The 19550-nt window shown below is 37.5% G+C and overlaps 3 protein-coding genes across 5 annotated transcripts in view; 1 reads left to right on the top strand and 2 right to left on the bottom strand.

The window, feature by feature from the left end:
- The window catches only part of Wwc2 (WW and C2 domain containing 2), a 216702-nt gene extending 208056 nt beyond the window's left edge, over positions 1-8646 (top strand). For 2 of the 3 annotated variants that reach the window (XM_076853680.1, XM_076853681.1), the window contains exons 22-23: positions 1180-1307; positions 3752-8646. In XM_076853680.1, the coding sequence (XP_076709795.1) occupies positions 1180-1307; positions 3752-3818 (195 nt within the window). In that variant the 3' untranslated portion in view covers positions 3819-8646. The remainder of the gene's footprint in view (positions 1-1179; positions 1308-3751) is intronic. The other variant, XM_076853682.1, reaches the window with a different exon arrangement.
- LOC143397549 (claudin-22-like) lies at positions 5418-8222 on the bottom strand. Its single transcript, XM_076853683.1, has one exon. The coding sequence runs from the start codon at positions 8217-8219 to the stop codon at positions 7554-7556; it is 666 nt and encodes a 221-aa protein (XP_076709798.1). The 5' UTR covers positions 8220-8222; the 3' UTR covers positions 5418-7553.
- A 1004-nt stretch (positions 8647-9650) lies between the features above and the next one.
- LOC143397550 (claudin-24) lies at positions 9651-10315 on the bottom strand. The gene has a single exon (XM_076853684.1). The coding sequence runs from the start codon at positions 10313-10315 to the stop codon at positions 9653-9655; it is 663 nt and encodes a 220-aa protein (XP_076709799.1). The 3' UTR covers positions 9651-9652.
- Positions 10316-19550: the final 9235 nt, after the last annotated feature.

A 19550-nucleotide genomic window follows, 5' to 3' on the forward strand; every position in this document is an offset into this window, starting at 1 on the left:
TGTTGGTTGGTGACTAAATGATGAATACATAAGTAATCAAATGAATGGAAAATCAACTTATTATATTTGTATTTTTAATTTTTTGGTGACTAAATGATGAATACATAAGTAATCAAATGAATGGAAAAGCAACTTATTGTATTGGTATGTTTAATTTTTCCCCCTGTGCTGGAGAATCAAACCCAGGGCCTTGTGTACACTAGGCAAGCACTCGACCACTGAGCTATATATCTCCAGCTGATTTAAAAAATTTATTCATAGGGGAGAAGTGTTGGGGAGCCAAATCAGGCAAAATATATTGTAATATTGTGTGCATGTACTAATATGTAACAACAAATCCCACCATAATGTACAACTCTAATGCACCAATAAAAAAATGTTGGGAAAAAATTCATGTGAAATATCCAAGTGTCCTTCAGCAGTAACAGAGATAATAAATTGTGGTGAAGTTGCACTGTGGAATATTATGCAGCAGTGAGAAATACAGGATGCAGCTTCATGTGATAGTATGTCTGATTCCTATAAGGATAATGTTTAAAAAGTCGGACACTGAAGAGTGCCTACTGTACTGTTCACACAAAGGACACACAGACAGGAGTCTGCCCTCTCACACATCATACTGCTGGTAGCACTCAGGGTGATGACTGGAAGGAGGCCTCTGAGAACTGGGAATGTTCTTTCTGTTTCATCATCTTCCGCAGGTTACATGGTTATGTTCCAGTTGTAAAGATCTTTGAGGTATACACTTCAATGTGTACTTGTTTGGGATAATTTCTATACTTCAATTAACAGTTTCTCCAGTGGCTACCATGGGGAGTGCGGATTTGAAAAGATGAATAAGAGTTTGAAAGTGTATTCACCAAAATATTAGCAGTAGACATTTCTTGCAAACAGTGGCATTTTTCAGTTTCTTTTTTGAGGGATTCCTTAGGCTTTCCAGGTATAAGAAAATTGTTTTGTATGTAATAAAATGTTTAAATGCAATTGCCCCTGAATCAGTGCTTGCTTCCTCAGCATGAGTAGAACATGGGATTCTCCCCTGATTGATAAAAAGAGACACCACTGGCTGCTTGGCTTACCTGCCTGGCTTTAGCCCCCAGTCTCTCAAGCCTTGCAGCATGTAGCAGGGATTTATAATTAATATTCTGTGGGTTTCTTGTATTTTTATTTCTTTCCCAGGCTGAACAGTCAAAAGAAGAACAGAAACAAGATTTGAATGCAGAAAAATTGATGAGGCAAGTCTCCAAGGACGTGTGTCGACTTCGGGAACAGAGCCGGAAGGTGCCTAGGCAGGTGCAGTCCTTCAGGTGAGTGGCCCTGCCCAGGGATAGTTTTTGGATTATTCCCAGTCATCTGATTCTGTAGGAATTCACTTCAGAGTGCAGTGAATGTTAATATCAAAAATTGAGGATTTTATGTGACCTATTTCAAATAAAGTAATTCAAGTATTTTAAAATACCCTGGTTTTTGAGTGTACCTCGAGGTCTCCACCAACATCATGCCCACACTCTCTTGCCTTTTGAGATTCTTTTTTATTTTTATTTTTTATTTTTTAGATTCTTATTCAACTGAACTAATCTAAAGGACACTATATCACAAAAACAACTCTCATCCCAGTCTCCTCAGTGTTTTTACTCTTCCTTTTCTTTTCTGCCTTTCCTTAGTCTTTAGACAGAACACATCCTCCCCAGTTCTTGTTTCTAGCCCCACTCTCCCTCTGCCATTGAGTCAATCTGTATCTCAAGTGGGGCCAGTGCTCCATCCTTTATGGCTACCAGCACGACCTTCCTGTGCCCCAGAACTGTGTTTAAGGAATGCTATGTACCGTGTGAGGTTTTGTAAAAAGATAGATTGCTCTTACCTTTGATGACTAACTGTATAATCCTAAAATCTTGTTCTTTCTGGTACTTTCCTAACTTGAAAACTGTCTGTCTGGTCCTTCTCAGCTTCTCCCTTGTGGGTTGCTTCTTCTTATTCCTGCTTTGGGATACAGGGCAGTTTTTCCCTCTAAGCTGATGAGGTTTCTCATCTCTCTCCATTTGTGTCATGGTATACTCACCTGGTTGTCCCTGCCTTAGCATGATGCTAACTGAAAGAATTTCCCTGATATTATAGACTCTTCTGTGAGGTCACTGGGAAGGGCAGAATTTTGACCCTTTTGAATCCTCTAGTATCTTATTTAGAAACACCTAGATTTTTAAAAATGGTCTTATGTTGGAAGTCCCCAAAGGAAAATGGCTGGGTCTATAGGTGATTTACCATAGCTAGAGTTTTTTTTTTTTTTTTTTTTTTCTTTTCTTTTCCTACCTTTAAAAAGCAGAGACTGTCTTGATTGTAAATGGAGTTCTATCTGAGGAAAAAATCTCCCATCTGGGCTTGTGGGAACACTGCTAAGTTCTTAGAAGTATTTTAATGCAGGATTTTTTTATGAGTATAATTATACATAATTATAATTATACATAACAGTAGGATTTATTGTGCCTTACTTATACATGACCATAACATAATCTGGTCAGTCTCATTCCTTTACCTTCCCTCTTCTCTCCCTTCCACCATCCACCTGTTTTACTCTACTGATCTCCCTTGTATTATTATTTTAATTAGTGCATTTATATATAAAAGTGTGATTTATTGTGGGATATTCATACATGGACAGAGCATAATTTGGTAGATTTCATTCCCTAGTACTTCCCCATGCCCTCCTCAACTTCCTCCCTCTCAAACTCCTTCCTGTATACTCTGTTGGTTTCCCTTCTATTTTTGTGAGATCCCTTTTTCTTCTTCTGTTTTTTTCTTTATTCTCACTAGCTTTCATATATGACAGAAAACTTCTACCCTTGACTTCCTGAGCCTGACTTACTTCACTTAGCATAATGTTCTCTAGTTCCATCCATTTACTAGCAAATGACTTAATTTCATTTTTTTACAGCTGAGTAAAATTCTGTTGTGAATTCATATCACATTTTCTTTATCCAATTTGTCTGTAAGTGGACACCTAAACTAGTTCTGGCACTTTCCTAACTTGAAAACTGTCTGTCTGGTCCTTCTCAGCTTCTCCCTTGTGGGTTGCTTCTTCTTATCCCTGCTTTGGGATACAGGGCAGTTTCGGCCACTGTGAATTGCAGTGCTATAAACTTGTATGCTGGCTTTAGTTCTTTTGGATAAATTACAAGGAGTGGGGTATTTGGATCATAAGGTGATTCCATTCCTAGTCTCTTTAAATATTTTTTTTTTTAGTTGTACATGGACACAATACCTTTATTTTATTTATTTACTTATTTTTTTTAGTTGTAGTTGGACACAATATCTTTATTTTATTTATTTTTTTATGTGGTGCAGAGGATCAAACCCAGGGCCTCGCACGTGCTAAACGAGCCCTCTACCACTGAGCCACAATCCCAGCCCCCTGTTTATTTTTTTATGTGGTGCTGGGGATTGAACCCTGTGCCTCACACATGCTAGGCAAGTGCTCTTCCACTGAGCCACAACCCTGGCCCCCATTTATAGACTTTTAAGAAATCTTCATACTGCTTTCCAGTATGCTCATTTGCAGTCCAACCAACAATGTAAAAATGTACTCCCCCACCACATCCTCACTAGCAATTGTTGTTATTTACATTCTTGACGTCATTCTAACTAGAGTGAGAAAATAAAATCTCAGTGTTCTTTTGATTTGTGTTTCCCTGGTTGCTAAGGATGTTGACCATTTTGAGCATCTAGCTGAAGTTGGTGTTCTCATCCCCACCTCTAGGGAGAAGATTGCCTACTTCACCCGAGCGAAGATAAGCATCCCGTCCCTGCCAGCTGATGATGTGTGACTTCATGACTTAACAAATTGTTTCTCACCTGTTTACTTTCTTAGGGAGGGCAAAAGACTGAACATTTGCTTTTTCTTTTCTTTCTTTCTTTCTTTTTTTTTTGTAACATATAATTGTCAACTCTTGAAGAATTTTCATTTTATACCAGATTTTCAATATGTTAATTTGTAAAGTAACTTGAATGTAATCCTTATGTGTTTAAAGAAAGACAAAACATCTGATAACAAAAATGGGATAATCTGGCACACCAATGTGCAGTGCACGTGTGTCCCCAGTGGCTCCATCGCATATGTGGACAAGAGGCAGTGAATACCAGTGTCTACCCCTGAGCTGACTGCTGGGAAGCAGCTTGTGTCCGTGGCATTCTGGGCTTTTCTTTGTTTCCTTGTGAGGAGACACTGAAGGTGGCAGTGGTGCCATGCAGTGTTTCTGAGCTAGAAAGCCGCTCTTCCTGTTGGCAGTGAGCACAGAGCTGAGTTCTGCACAGGTGCTGTGCTCATTCCCATCACCTGTGTCAGAACACTTAAGTTCCTTAAAACAGCTTCCTCTCTGTCCTTTTCATAATTGTCTTTAGACAACTATACTGAATGTAAGGATATCAAGAATGCCAAGGAGCAGTACTCCTTACTACCTTAAAGATCTTAGACATTGAGGGCAAGGTGGAAGAGAGAAGCACACCAGAAATCCTAAAATACACTACAGGGACTCAGCAGAGGAGCAGCTGCTACTTCTGACTTCACCTGAATTTGCAAGTGATCCAGTTTCTAGTCTGCACCAATGCTCTGTCCTAGGCGTGAGAATGGTGCCAGCAAGAAGGGGGGTCCTGGGTTCCAGGGCCAGATAGCACTGTGAGGTGGAGGGGACACATTCTCACTCATTGGTGAAGCCAAGAACAGGGGAAATGGTGTGTCTTAATTGAATTGAAGTTGCCAAAATAAATAAGTTTATCAAACAGATTTCTGACATTTGCTAGAAATCACTTTGCAGCTCTCATTTTTAAGGGATTCTATCTATAATTTGTGGTAAGTAGTTGGAAAGCAAAGGAAAGAGTGCCTGGGAGGGAATTATTAATTTGGAGAATAAGGTAAATCATTTGTTTAACAAGAAGGAAAGAAAAAGAAACTAGTTTGGATGAACAAGTTTGGCAATATAAACTGACTAAAGCGTCCTGTTTCCCACTGTAGAATTTTAGCTTACACAGCCCAGGCACTTCTTTAAAGAAATAAGTCCTCAGTATAGCTTTGCCACCAAAAGGCTTTTACAGTATATAGTCTCTAGGCAATTTAAGCCATACTTATTATTCAGTCTATTATACTGGAAGAAGCAGTTTTTGGTTAGCCGTCTTGTATAGCAAACTAAGTCCTTTTTTTTTTTTTAAGAAATGCAAAGTCATCTTGAAGAAAAAGTTTTGTTCCTATGCTAGAATTCTCACTAGCAAAAGTTTTTATTTTCTTGAAACTAATTATACATATTTTGGAAAATTTATTTTATCAGAATCAAAGCCCTTAAGCAGTTTCTGAGCCTAAAAGTTTCTTTTTTTTTCTTCTAAATATTCCATAATTCAAATGCAAATTTCTTGGAAGATATAACTGGATGTGACCCCTGCCTTGAACAAAACCCAGCCTATTGATGGACTGTACAGTCCTTCTAGGCTGCCCAATCTAGTGTTAAATGAATAAGGCAAATTAGAAAAAAATACCATTCATCCTTGTTAAGGTCAAATGTGAAAGAAGTTTATTTAATGTAGAGTTAAATGAAGGTCAGCTGTTTTCAGCTTCTTAGTTTGACCATGAAAATGTTTATAGAACTTGTGTAGTTGTGACGTATGATTTTATTTTCTTCATTTATTTATTTACGGTCTTATTTATGTTCTGTTTAATATATAGTTTGGTTCTGGCCATTTTAAATGTTTGACATAGAAGAGGCTATATTGGAGTATTTTACAGCTTTATAAACTTCACCAGATTAACTGTTAACTTTTTGTAGTACAAAAAGTTTCAGACAAGTATTAAAGAATAAAATCTGTCTCAGGCTAGTAGTTAACAGTGTGACCAAGAGACTTTTGGTTTTATTTTACAAAATTTGCTTATTCTAACATGAGAGGCAAACTTATTTTAATATAATCCTTTCCACGCTTTAAAAATCAGCAATAGTGTTATGTATTTATAGGCAGCTTTTAATACTCTTGTCATATTTGTACTAACCCAAAAGATTCACACTGACAAAACATTTTACTAACTTTGATCACAAAACCATATGGACAAATATGAATTTTAATATAAATACTATTTTAAAAAGGTAGAATTTATTCTGCACAGGGTAAAAAGAATGTAATATTTAGATCTCAATTTTGAATTATCAGTATGTTATTACAATTTTGTATATCAGAATTTTAAGTGTTACAGGTACAAAAAGAATATTACTAGCCAAATGAACAAAGTTTAGCTGAATCTCTGTAGCATTGCAAATCAAATAAAATTAAAGTTGTTTTTTTTTTTTTTTTTGCTATGGCTTTATATTGTATTAAATATCAAAAGCTCAGGATTGAACTAAATATGTAATCAGGTTAAATTCTGAATATGTTCCTGCTTTAATTTGTCCTGTTTGTCAAAGTTTGCAAATACATCACATAGATTAACTTTGGTTTCTGCACTTTCCATGTGTTTGCGGATGGGGAAAAAAATTCAATTTTTTTTAAACAAAGATACATATTGCTTAATACTTTAGTGTTGCCTATTGTTCAGTTAATTTCCTTTATTGGCACAAATACAAGAGTTTACTTGAATCATGTATCAAGCAAATACAAAATGTTCCACAAAGAATTCCCCCAGCCAGAAGTTTGCTATGAGTAGCTCTTGTTTGGACTATATGTATTGCTGACTTTAAAGAGAAGAAAAATGGAGCATCTTCCTGTGCAAGGGAAATGAAGGGCTCCCAAGTGCATGCTCTGGCATAGCACACCTATGCTGGCACTATGCCTTCTGCCCACACACACCAGTCTGGACCTGCCATGCCCCCTGTGGCTGCTCAGAGCCAGGGGAGGATAGGAAGGTCAACCATGAAGTAAGCATAGGACACAGAAGCAGATACACATTTGTGTGGCAGATTCTACATGAATCTTCCAGAACACAAGATTGCCCTCCTCTGCTTGAGGACATGAATGAATGTAAAGGATTTCTGGAACAGGTACCATAGAGGCACTGAAGCCCCTGATTGAAACAGATGATTCAAAACCTTTAAATAGCCAGCAATTTTTTAGTGTAATCAGGTGTCATGCATTTAAGATAAATATGCAGAGAGATCTTAGTTTCATTATTATAGGTTATCCTAAAAACCTGAAGAAAGTAAATGATTAGCAGTAATGTTTCCAATTGCCAAAATTATTCATCTCCAAATGAATAATACCTTCAAAGATATGTAACTACTAAAATGACATTTCATTTACCAGTTTTGTGCAATCACTGAGCCTGTTTTAAAACTGAGAGAACTCTTATACAGAAATGAATGTGATTACTATTAGGTCTTGATTGGTTTTGGTCCAAGTAGAAAATAAATGTTGTTTACCAGTCTTAGAAAGAAACTGTTTTTTAAAGAAACTAATAGTCACAAGGGGAAAAGTGCATTTTAGATAATCAAAAGCATAATGAGTGGGTGACTGTGCAGCAGGAGATCCTACCGAATCCAGAGTTGAGCAAGCATCACCTTGAAGAGTAGATACCACTGATCCCTCCTGGCTTAGACTTTTGGGTTGGTGTTTTTCATCTCTAGTTGTTGACAGTGATCTTGCATTTCTGCCATTGCATAGTGGCCAGAAGCTCCATGGGCTGGGGTGGAACAGGCTGCACAATAGAGCAGACACCCTCCTAGCAGAAGAGAAAAGCCAGCAGACCAGCCAGTAAAGAGGGCTTCCCCAAACTCCCACCTGGGAACAATCTCAGGGATGGTCTGGTCCCAGAACTCCTGAACTGTCAGGTAGGCAACCCAGGAGACTGGAACCAGGGCTGTGACTCCCGAGGTCCAGAACAGAACTCCTCCCAGGATTAACAGTCGCTTCTTGAGATCTTGCTGTCTGTCTGCAATTCTCAAACAGTCCAGGCCAAACCCCGAGACCAGCAGGCCCAGGAACCCCAGCCCGTTCGACAGAAACATTAAAATCCGGGAGATTCTGAGTTCAGCCGGCAAAGCCAGGAAGGAATCAAAGTCCTTGCACTGCCTCCCCACTTCCTCCTGGATGACGCAGGTTTTCCAGAGTCCCATGGTCCAATTTTCCATTTCATTTAAGTCCAGGTTGAGGTTCTTCCAGTGTGGCAGATAGTTTGTAAGGCAGGATAAAACCCATCCCAGCAAAGAAAATAAAAGTCCAATAGACAGCATTGCTATTCTAAAGACTAAAGCCATCATGAAATCCCTCCAGGCTTAGCCAACCCTCCTCCTGCCCTCCGGTTGCTATGAAAAGAAGTGTGACACTTGAGTTATCTCTTGTGGAGTTCATAAATATTTTTTCATTGTGTATATAGGAGGATTCTTGCCAGAGTTGATACTGTTTGATTCCATGATGAAAAGGTCTCAGAAAAGGATAGGGAAATAATACTTAAACCAGTAATGCCAAGGTGTGGCCCAGAACATATTCATGTCCTAGAAAGCACTTTGTCAGTGAAATAAATTAAGTAGTACTAATCCTCCTTTCATTGTTAAGGTATAAATGGCTTTCTTGTTGTTCCTTTTCTAACAAATCAAAGAATTAAGAAGTCTAAATGCAAAAATGTTTAATTGAAGGTTTTGGTTCAGCTCCTCCTGCTTTCTATCATGCTAATTGCACCTGTCAGATTTTCTTCTGTTACAGTTCTCACATTTCAATGTGTATGTTATGATAATACTGAGAGTTTTCATTTTTAAAAAAATAGGTTCAAGAAAAGTATTTCTTAACCAAATAAATCAATCTTATCAGAAATCTCTAGACCTTAAGTCAGGCCTGTTTTTTAAAATCTCTTTGGCTACATTTAACACCTAGCATATGAAACAATACTGAATTAAATATCAGGTCTGCTTATCTACATGCCTTTCTCTTAAATTCACTCAAGTGTGCATAAGCACTTACTTTTGTTTTGTTTTTCCTTTGCTGAAATGTTTTATGTGCTGTGGAAAAGTTAAGCAATAGAACCTTGTACATTAGGATCAACATCTCTAGTCAACACTAAATTTCATCTGTATTCCTGTGTTTGTAATTTTAGTTGCACACAGGAATATTTTAATTCCAGCAAATGAACTGATGATATTTAGATGTTAAAAAAAATCTTTGGAATTGTTCTTTTTTAAATATGATGTTTAAAAAAAATCTGTCTCATAAAATTAAACAGGGTTCCGAGGAATTTCTAAACACAAACCACTTTTATTCAAAGAAGATCAGTTATTGTTATGGAAATGATAACTTTGGGATTGGTTTAGCATGTGGTTTTACTGATGGAGAATAGTTCAGATTGTTGTTATTTTCTTTAGGAGACAATATCATTTCCAACTACTAACAAAACAAGCTTTCCAACACAAAATGAATACATTAAAGCTCCAGGCTATGTTGGACAACCACCACCACATATTTATTTAAGTAACCAGATCAATGACATTATTTTCCTTCATACCTATGAAATGCTTGCCATAACAATTTTTCTTTTGGATAGAAGACTTCCCTTCATTCATCTCAAGAGTTGGGAAGAAAGAGCTTAGTATAGAAAAGTAGTCATGGAGTGAGAAAATATGAGCAGCACAGATTTAGTTACTTAACAAAGACCCTTTCGTCATCATAGGTGGTACAGAAGATGACTGGCCTTGTCAGCAACCTACACTTTAGGATCTGTAGTTCCATTTTCCAGATATGGACACCGAGTTTGCATTTCTGCCACTGCATAATGGCCAGAAGCTCCATGGGCTGGGGTGGAGCAGGCTGCACAGTGGAGCAGACACCCTCCTAGCAGAAGAGAAAAGCCAGCAGACCAGCCAGTAAAGAGGGCTTCCCCAAACTCCCACCTGGGAACAATCTCAGGGATGGTCTGGTCCCAGAACTCCTGAACTGTCAGGTAGGCAACCCAGGAGACTGGAACCAGGGCGGTGACTCCCGAGGTCCAGAACAGAACTCCTCCCAGGATTAACAGTCGCTTCTTGAGATCTTGCTGTCTGTCTGCAATTCTCAAACAGTCCAGGCCAAACCCCGAGACCAGCAAGCCCAGGAACCCCAGCCCGTTCGACAGAAACATTAAAATCCGGGAGATTCTGAGTTCAGCCGGCAAAGCCAGGAAGGAATCAAAGTCCTTGCACTGCCTCCCCACTTCCTCCTGGATGACGCAGGTTTTCCAGAGTCCCATGGTCCAATTTTCCATTTCATTTAAGTCCAGGTTGAGGTTCTTCCAATGTGGCAAGTAAGTTGTAATAATGGATAAAACCCATCCCAGCAAAGATAATGAAAGCCCGACAGATTGTGTTGCTATTCTAAAAGCTAAAGCCATTGCAACAAATCTTGCAACTTTGCCACCCTATAGGACCTGCTGTCCTTTGTGGTTGACAGTAGTGTGACGATCTTGCTTCTATGCTGCCTGGAATATAAGCTTTGGTCATTAACTCTTTGGGCTCTCTGAAGTGTGTTTTTGTTCCTCTTGAATATAATGTTTCATGTAAAGGATGGAGGACTCTGTTAAAACTATGAGTTAGGCTTTCTGATAAGGATTTGATCTGTTACCTTCCAATTTGCTTGGTAAAATTATATCCTCAATGCTTGATGATTATAAGTCTAAGGATGAACAAAGAGGGCTCTATGACCCCTCACCCTAAAGTACAACAGAAATCTTTGTGCTTCAATATGGATTAATTAGATTTTAAGTGGTGATAAAAGGCCAGCTCTTTCTACAACAGGACTTCATTGTAGTAGCTGAATCTGAGATTCCAGGGATGCAAAACAAGGCCTTGTAAAGAAAGGTAGACTGTTTCCCTATAATCTTTATTCTTCTCCAACTACCTTAACCTACACAAGAGCCTGGCCCATGTTCTTGAGTGTCACAGGGACTCAGTTGGAACTTGGCAGAAAGATTTCCCTTGGATTCCTTTGAAAGGTAGAGGCTGGTTCACTGGGTTAATTAAAATGGAAAGACATGAAGCTGATGCTCAGAGGTGCTAAGTGGGGAAGGGAGAATCCTGGGAAACTCCAGTTTTCCCCTGCCACTTTCTCTGTCTTCATTAAGGGCTCCAGGTAAAACAGGCAGTCTTGGTATTCAGGAAGGTGTGTTTGGTGCAGAGCCAAGTGCCCTCTTAGTTTCAGCTGCAAAGGCAGAGAACCTCCAGGCAGCAAGACTCCTGCCCCTTCCAAGACAGATAGCTCTGGTATGGAAACAATATTCACAATGGAGCTCACCTTTGAAGCTGCTTCTTGTGTTTTGGGTTTAGACCACACCTTGAGAGCATACCTCTGCAGAGCGTGACCCTCAGAGAACCAAGGCCTCTGGGCCAGGGTGAAGGGCCACATGCTCCAGATTCTCCAACTCTGGCATAGCCCAGCTCCTCTCCAAAGGCCCCACACTGAGAAGACAAGATCCAATGGGCTGAGAGAATGTGCGCATTCTAAAGTGAAGCCCCTTCCCTGGAGCATTCCAGCCATGTAAAGCAGAAGCTCTGCACATGGTGTTACAACAAGTTGAGTTCAGTCCAAAGTCAGATCTTTTATGATGTTGCTGAGTAGGAGATCAAAGGGACATATCCTAGATCCTGGAGTACCCAAACTAAGCATAAGAATTGGGTTAGAAAGGGGTGGTACTCAATCTTTTCCCTTCAACTTTTTAAAAAATGGATTCTAATTTTTTAATGTGTTTTTTTTTAGATATACGTGACGGTAGAGTGTATTTTGACATATTATACATGGAGTGTAACTTATTCTAATTAGGATCCTATTGCGGTTGTACATTATGTAGTTTCATTGGTGGTGTATTCATATATAAACATACAAAAGTATGTCGGATTCCTTCTGTCTTTTCTATTCCCATCCCTCCACCATTCCCTTTATTCCCCTTTGACTAATCCAATGAACTTCTATTCTTTGCTCCCTCCCCTTTGTTGTTTGTTAGCATCTGTATATCAGAGAACATTCAGCCTTTGGTTTTTTGGAATTGATTTATGTCATTTAGCATGATAATCTCCATATCTTTCCATTTACTGGCAAGTCATAACGTCACTCTTTTTTATGGCTGAGTAATATTCTATTGTGTATATATGCCACATTTTCTTTACCCATTCATCTGTTGAAGGGCACCTACGTTGGTTCCATAGTTTAGTTAATGTGAATTGAGCTGCTATAAATATTGATTTGGCTGCATCTGATTTTAAGTTCATTGGGTATAAACTGAGGAGTGAGATAGCTGGGTCAAATGGTGGTTCCAAGTTTTCTGAGGAATTTCCTTACTGCTTTCCAGAGTGGTTACACAAATTTGCAGTTCTACTAGCAAAGTATGAGTAAAGCTTTTCCCCACATCCTCGCCAACATTTATTGTTACTTGTTTTCTTGATAATTGTCATTCTGAATGGAGTGGGATAGAATATCAGTGTAGTTTTAATTTGCATTTCTCTAATTGCTAGAGAAGTTGTATATTTTTTCATGTATTTGTTGACCAATCTTATTTCTTATTCTGTGAAGCACCTGTTCAGTTCCTTTGCCTATTTATTGATTGGGTTATTTGGGTTTTGGGGTTTTGTTTGTTTGTTTGTGTGTGTGTTTTTGTTGTTGTTGTTTTTGGTTTTTTGGTGTTAAGATTTTTGGGTTCTTTACATATCCTGGAGATTAATGGTATGTCTGAGGTACAGGTGGCAAAGATTTTTCTCCCATTCTGTAGGCTCTCTCTTCATGTTCTTGATTGTTTCCTTTGCTGAGAAGAAGCTTTTTAGTTTGATGCCATCCCGTTTATTGATCCTTGATTTTAGTTCTTGTGCTTTAGGAGTCTTATTGAGGAAGTTTATTATCTCTATTTTTTTTGTGTTTGCTAAGCCAGCATGATGGAATGTTGGGCCTACGTTATCTTCTAGTAGGTGCAGGGTCTCTGGTCTAATGCCTAGGTGCTTGTCCACTTGAATTGAGTTTTGTGCAGGCTGAGAGATAGGGGTTACATTTCATTCTGCTACATGTGGGTTTCCTGTTTTCCCGGCATCTTTTGTTGAAGAGACTATCCTCCAATGTATGTTTATGGAGGCTTTGTCTAGTATGAGATAACTGTATTTATGTAGGTTTGTCTCAGTGTCCTCTATATTCTGTTCCATTGGTCTTCGTGCCTGTTTTGGTAGCACTACCATGCTGTTTTTGTTATGATAGTCTGCAAATATAATTTAAGGTCTGGTATTGTAATACCTCCTGACTTACTCTTCTCACTAAGGATTGCTTTGGCTATTCTGAGCCTCCTATTTTTCCAAGTGAATTTCATGACCGCTTTTTCTATTTCTATGAAGAACATCATTGGAGTTTTAATAGGAATTAAACTAAATCTGTCTAGCACTTTTGGTAGTATAGCTATTTTAACAATATTAATTCTGCCTATTGAAGAACATGGCAGATCTTTCCATCTTCTAAAGCCTTCTTCAATTTCTTTCTTTAGAGTTCTGTAGTTTTCATTTTAGAGGTCTTTTACCTCTCTTGTTAGATTAATTTCCATTTTTTTTTGTTTTGTTTTTTGAGGCTATTGTAAATGGGACAGTTTTCCTAATCTCTCTATCAGCTGATTCATCATTGGTATATAGGAACACAATGGATTTATGGGTTTTAATTTTATATCCTGCTCCTTTGCTGAATGCATTAATGAGTTTTAGAAGTTTTCTGGTGGAGTTTTGGGGGTCTTCTAATTATAGGATCTTTTTTTTTTTTTTGGCAAATCGGCTAGTTTGAGCCCTCCTTTTTGTTGTATCCCTTTAATTTCTTTCATTTGCTTAATTGCTCGGGCTACAGTTTTAAGGATTATGTTGAATAGAAGTGGTGAAAAGTGGGCATCCCTGTCTTTTTCTAGTTTTTAGAGAGAATACTTCCAGTTTTTCTCCATTTATAATGATGTTGACCTGGGTTTAACATTTATAACTTTTACAATGTTGAGGTACATTCCTACTATCTCTAGTTTTTCTACTGTTTTGAGCATGAATCAGTGTAGTATTTTGTCAAATGCTTTTTCTGCATCTATTGAGATAATCATGTAATTCTTGTCTTTTAGTCTGTTGATGTGATGAATTACATTTATTTATTTCTGTGTGTTGAACCAGCCTTGCATCTCTGGGATAAACCTCACTTGATCATAGTGCACTATTCTTCTAATATGTTTTTGTACGTGATTTGTCAATATTTTTTAAGAATTTAGACATCTATGTTCATCACGGATATTGGTCTGAAGTTTTTTTCCTTTGATGTGTCTTTTTCTGGTTTTGGATCAGGGTGAAACTAGCTTTGTTGGATGAGTTTGGAAGGGTTTCCTGCTTTTCTCTTTCATGGAATAATTTAAGGAGAATTGGTGTTAGTTCTTCTTTGAAGATCTGATAGAACTCAGCTTGAGAATCCGTCTGGTCCTAGACTTTTCTTTGTCGGTATGCTTTTGATGGCGTCTTCAGTTTCATTTCTTGAAATGGATCTGTTTAAATTTTCTTTGTCTTTCTGATTCAATTTGGGTGGTGATTTAACTCTAAATATTTGTCAATATCTTCAATATTTTCTATTTTATTGGAGTATAATTTTTCAAAATAGTTTCTGATTATTGTCTGTATTTGAGTAGTGTCCATTGTGATATTTCCTGTTTCATCATAAATTTTAGTAATTTGAGATTTTTTTCCTCTTTCTCTTTGTTAGCTTGGCTAAGTGTTTATCAATTTTATTTATTTTTTCTAAGAAACAACTTTTTGTTTTGATTTTTTTCAAATTTTTTTGTTGTTGGTCTTTTAATTTTATTGATTTTTGGCTCTGATTTTAATTATTTCCTGTCTTTTATTGCTTTGGGTGTTGATTTGTTCTTTTTCTAGGGTTTTGAGATATAATGTTAAGTTATTTATGTGGTAATTTTCTATCCTTATGATGAATGAGCTCAATGTAATTAAAGTTTCTCTTAAAACCATCTTCATAGTGTACCAGAGATTGTTATATGTTGTATTGCTGTTCTCATTTACCTCTAAGTATTTTTTTTATTCCACCCCTAATTTCTTCTGCTATCCATTGGTCAATTAATAGAGTATTATTTAATCTCCAGGTGTTAGAGTAGTTTCTATTTTTTATTTTATCATTGATTTCTAATTTTATTTCATTATGATCTGATAGATTGCAAGGTTTATTATCTCTATTTTTTTGTGTTTGCAAAGAATTGCTTTGGGGCTCAGATATGGTCTATTTTAGAGAAGGATCATGTGCTGCTGAGAAGAAAGTATATTCAGTAATTGATGGGTGAAATATTTTATATATTTATCTATTATATGAAATATAAAATATATTTTATATATTTATCTATTAAGTCTAAATTATTGATTGTATTTTTTAGTTCTATAACTTCATTCATTTTTGTTTGGAGGATCTATCCAGTGGAGAGAGAGAGGTGTGTTAAAGTCAACCAGTATTATTGTCTTGTGGTCTACTTGATTCTTGAAATTAAGAAGGATCTATTTGATATACATAGATGTCCCATTGTTTGGGGTGTAAATATTTATGATTGCTATGTCTTGTTGATCTATAATTCTCTTAAGCAGTATTAAATGTCCCTTTTTGTCCCTTCTGATTTACTTTGGTTTGAAGTCCACTTTATCTGATATGAGATCAGAAACCCCTGCTTATTTATGTTTTTCCCATCCTTTTACCTTCAGTCTGTGGATGTCTTTGCCTATGAGGTGAGTCTTTTGGAGACAGCTTATTGTTGGGTCTTGTATTTTAATGCAACTTGTAGTGTGTCTTTTGATTGATTAGTTTAGGCCATTTGTTTCCAATGTTGTTTTTGAGAAATGATTTTTCCATGTCATTTTTATTTATTTCTGGTTTTTAACTTGAAATAGTTTCTCCTTTGATTGACTCTTCTTCTAGTGTAGTTCCTTCCTTTGCTGGTTTTCAATTTTTCATCTTTTTCATGAAATATTTTATTGAGTATGTTTTATACTGCAAGCTTTCTAGTTATGAATTCTTTTAACTTTTGTTTATCATGGAAGGATTTTGTTTCATTATCCATTCTGAAGCTTCATTTTGCTGGGTATAGTATTCTTGGCTGGGATCCATTTCTTTCAGAACTTGATATATATTATTCAAAGACCTCCTAGCTTTGAAGGTCTGGGTTAAGAAATCAGCTGAGATCCAGATTGGTTTCCCTCTAAATGTAACCTGTCATTTTTCTCTGCAGCCTTTAAAATTCTATCTTTATTCTATATGTTAATCATTTTCATAATAATGTACCTTGGTGTGGGTCTGTTGTAATTTTTATATTTGGGATCCTGTAAGCCTCCTCTATTTGATTTGCCATTTCATTCTTAATGTCTAAGAGATTTTCTGGTATTATTTCATTGAAAAATTGTGCATTCCTTCAGTTTATATCTCTGAACCTTCATCTATCCCAATAAATCTTAAATTTTCAAATTATCCCATATTTCTCGGAAGTTCTGTTCATAGTCTCTTAAAATCTTTTCTCCATGGTTAGTTTTGTTTTCTAGATTATATATTTCATCTTTATTGCCTGAAACTGTCTCCCAAGTGATCTAGTCTGTTGGGATGCTTTCCATTGAATTTTTAATTTGGTTTATTGATTTCTTCATTCCAAGGATTTGTATCTGGATTCTATCTCTTTATGGAAGTGATCTTTCACTTCCTATATTTTCTCTATGATTTCATTCCTTATATTGTCCTTTACTTCACAGATCAGTTTAACTATGTACATTCTAAACTCCTCTGGCATTTCTTCCACTGTGGTGTCCACAGATTCTGTTATCGAAGTATTTGGTTTGTTTGGGACAGTTTGTTCCCTTGCTTTTCCATGTTGTTTGTGTGTCTACCCATCTAACAGTATGGATCTGAGGCAGTAGAGTTTCTGCCCTATCTAAGTACCTGACAGTTTAGGGGGAGACAAATAATAACAATAACCGATGCAAACAATATACAGCATTAAACTAAATATTTCCTCCTATGACATCTACAGTGTTAGATAAACAGAAACAATATGGTCAGTTATTACCCATAGTAAAAACAGTAAGTTTGCAAAAATGTTTACAATTTCAAATTGTAAATTGTGGAGAGGAGAGAACAGAAATGATGTAGGATGTGATGATTATGAGGGAGGAGGAAAGAAAGTACAAATAAAAAATTAAAGAATGAGTGAAAGAGAACAATAATGTTTGGCTGCTAACAGAATTAAAAAGAGAATTAAGGAAAACAGATAAGTGAGAGAAAAAAATTTATATATATATAAAATTTTTAAAAATGAAAGTAAAAAAAATAAAAAATACTAATCCAATATCATAGTCCTCAAAACACTGATCCATGAAAAATAACTGCCTTCAAAAAATGCTAAAAAAATGTGAAAAAAGAAATACATATAAGTGTTCATGAATCATTCAGGTCACAATTAAACAGAAAAGAAAATAGAAAAAATAATCTCAATAGAAAATTAAAGAATTGTTTCTGTTGAAGTTCAAAAAAATTCTCAGCTTCCCTTCTCAGGAGTGTTAGGGTGGGGTAGGATGGTGGGTGATATCTGCTCCATCCTCGTGGTGGCTGCTAGAGTATGAGAGTAAATCCTGGAGGCAGGGTTTAGGCTTAGTTAGTCTCAAGGTTCTTTGCTAAATGGTATTTGGTCTGAAGATTTTAAATGAGCATACCTTCAGGGTCCACAGTTGCTGGTCTACACTGGGAGACTCCACCCTAGGGATCTCCCCTGAGCTCCACTCATGCAGTGGAGGAGCCAATCTTTAGTTCCCTCCATCACCCATAGACCCTGTGTTTCCTGGTCTCTCAGATTCAGTCTCCAAACTCAATCACTCCCACCTGAGCCTTTCAAATTCCTGGCTGGGTGCATCTTTCCCAGCCGATCCTGCAGGCCACTGGACTCAAGGAGTGTGGGAGCCGGATGGGTTTCCATAACCTGTATTCCCTTTTGATTTCCTCCTGGTCATATGTCTTGTAGTGTAGGTTTCCCAGGCCTGTATTTCAGGTCCAGCTCAGATTTTCCGGGAATTGGGTCCCCCAGCTGCCGGCCTCCACGCTGTGGCTGCAAAACGGCTCCTTCCTCTGTCTTCTTGGGCAGCTGGGAGAGATGCAGCATCTTCCCCACGAGAATATTGTGCAGTGTAGTCTAGCAGTTTTTCTATGTTCTCTGATCTCTCTGTACCCAGACACGTCATAGGCCTCCTAAAAATGTGGATTCCTTTAATTCTCTTATCCCCCTCCACTGTGCTCTTGGGAGTGGGGGAGACACAGTGGGACTGGGGATTTCTTCCTTATTATATACAACCTCCTCAGCTGCCCGATCTGCTTTGAATGTTCAGTATTAATTCCCAGTAAAGGCCTTTTTGTCTTTTGGGGTTTTTCACCACCTTTCTGAGAAGCTTCCCATCTGCTTTCTTAGTTTCATGCCATAGAGCAGCCCAGAAAGGGACCTCCTCTATTCTGCCCTCTTGAAAAACTTCATCTTATGTTTTAAAAAGCTTTCCAGGCTGGAGGTGCAACTCAGTGGTAGTGTGTTTGTCTAGCATGCTCAAGGCCCAGGGTTCAATCTCTACCACCACAAAATAAGTTTGCCATAATTTTTACAATTTTCAGAATCCTTTAAGATATATTGATATCCTCAGTGCACATAAAGATATACAAATCCAGGGGCTGGGGTTGGGACTCAGTGCCTAGCACGTGTGGAGGCACTGGGTTTGATCCTCAGCATCACATAAAAATAAATAAAAGTATTGTGTCCTAGGAGAGAATGTAGTATAGCTCAGTAGTAGAACACTTGCCTAGTAGGCATGATACCCCAGGTGTGATCCCAAGCATCACAAAAAATAAATACATGAAAGAATAAATAAATATATTAAATCAACTTTTAAAAAAAAGATATATGGGTCCAGAAAGTGCTGGAGCTTGGTCTGGGACCTCTTACCAAAAGATGGGGTCATGGTGAACCCAAGCTTCCCTTCTAGAGGTAGTCATGATGAAAGTTCTGGAGCACAGTTACTAAAATGGATGAGGCAAAGATCATTACTATTACATGGAAATTTTTTTGTTTTTAATATAATAGAACAGGCTACTCTGTGAGGTAGTGAGCTTTCCATCCTGGAGGTGTTTAAGGCCAGAGCAATTATCACATGCTTGGGTGGTCATGGAAGAGATTTCTACCATGGTGGGAGTTGGACCTGGAGAACCTCTAAGCAGCTTCCCATTCATTTTTTTTTCAGTTGTTTACAGACCTTTATTTTATTTATTTATATGTGATGCTGAGAATAGAAGCCAGTGCCTCATACAATGCCAGGCAAGTGCACTACTGCTGAGCCACAGCCCCAACCCCCAACTCATTTATTCTTACAGTCTTTAAAGCAATATATTTTTTAGCATCTCCTATTGACTAGGCACTAAGCACTAAAGATAGAACAAACGATATGGGTGCAGTCTCCACCCCTGACCCATGAGGCACACATTCCAAGAGCAAAGACCATCAGTAAAAGAATAAATAAGTAAGAGAATTCAGAGAAATAAAAAGAGCTGAGTGTGCATTCCCTTAGCAGGAGAAA

This window comes from Callospermophilus lateralis, chromosome 4 (genome assembly GCF_048772815.1).
Source record: "Callospermophilus lateralis isolate mCalLat2 chromosome 4, mCalLat2.hap1, whole genome shotgun sequence".
NCBI classification, from domain to species: domain Eukaryota; kingdom Metazoa; phylum Chordata; class Mammalia; order Rodentia; family Sciuridae; genus Callospermophilus; species Callospermophilus lateralis.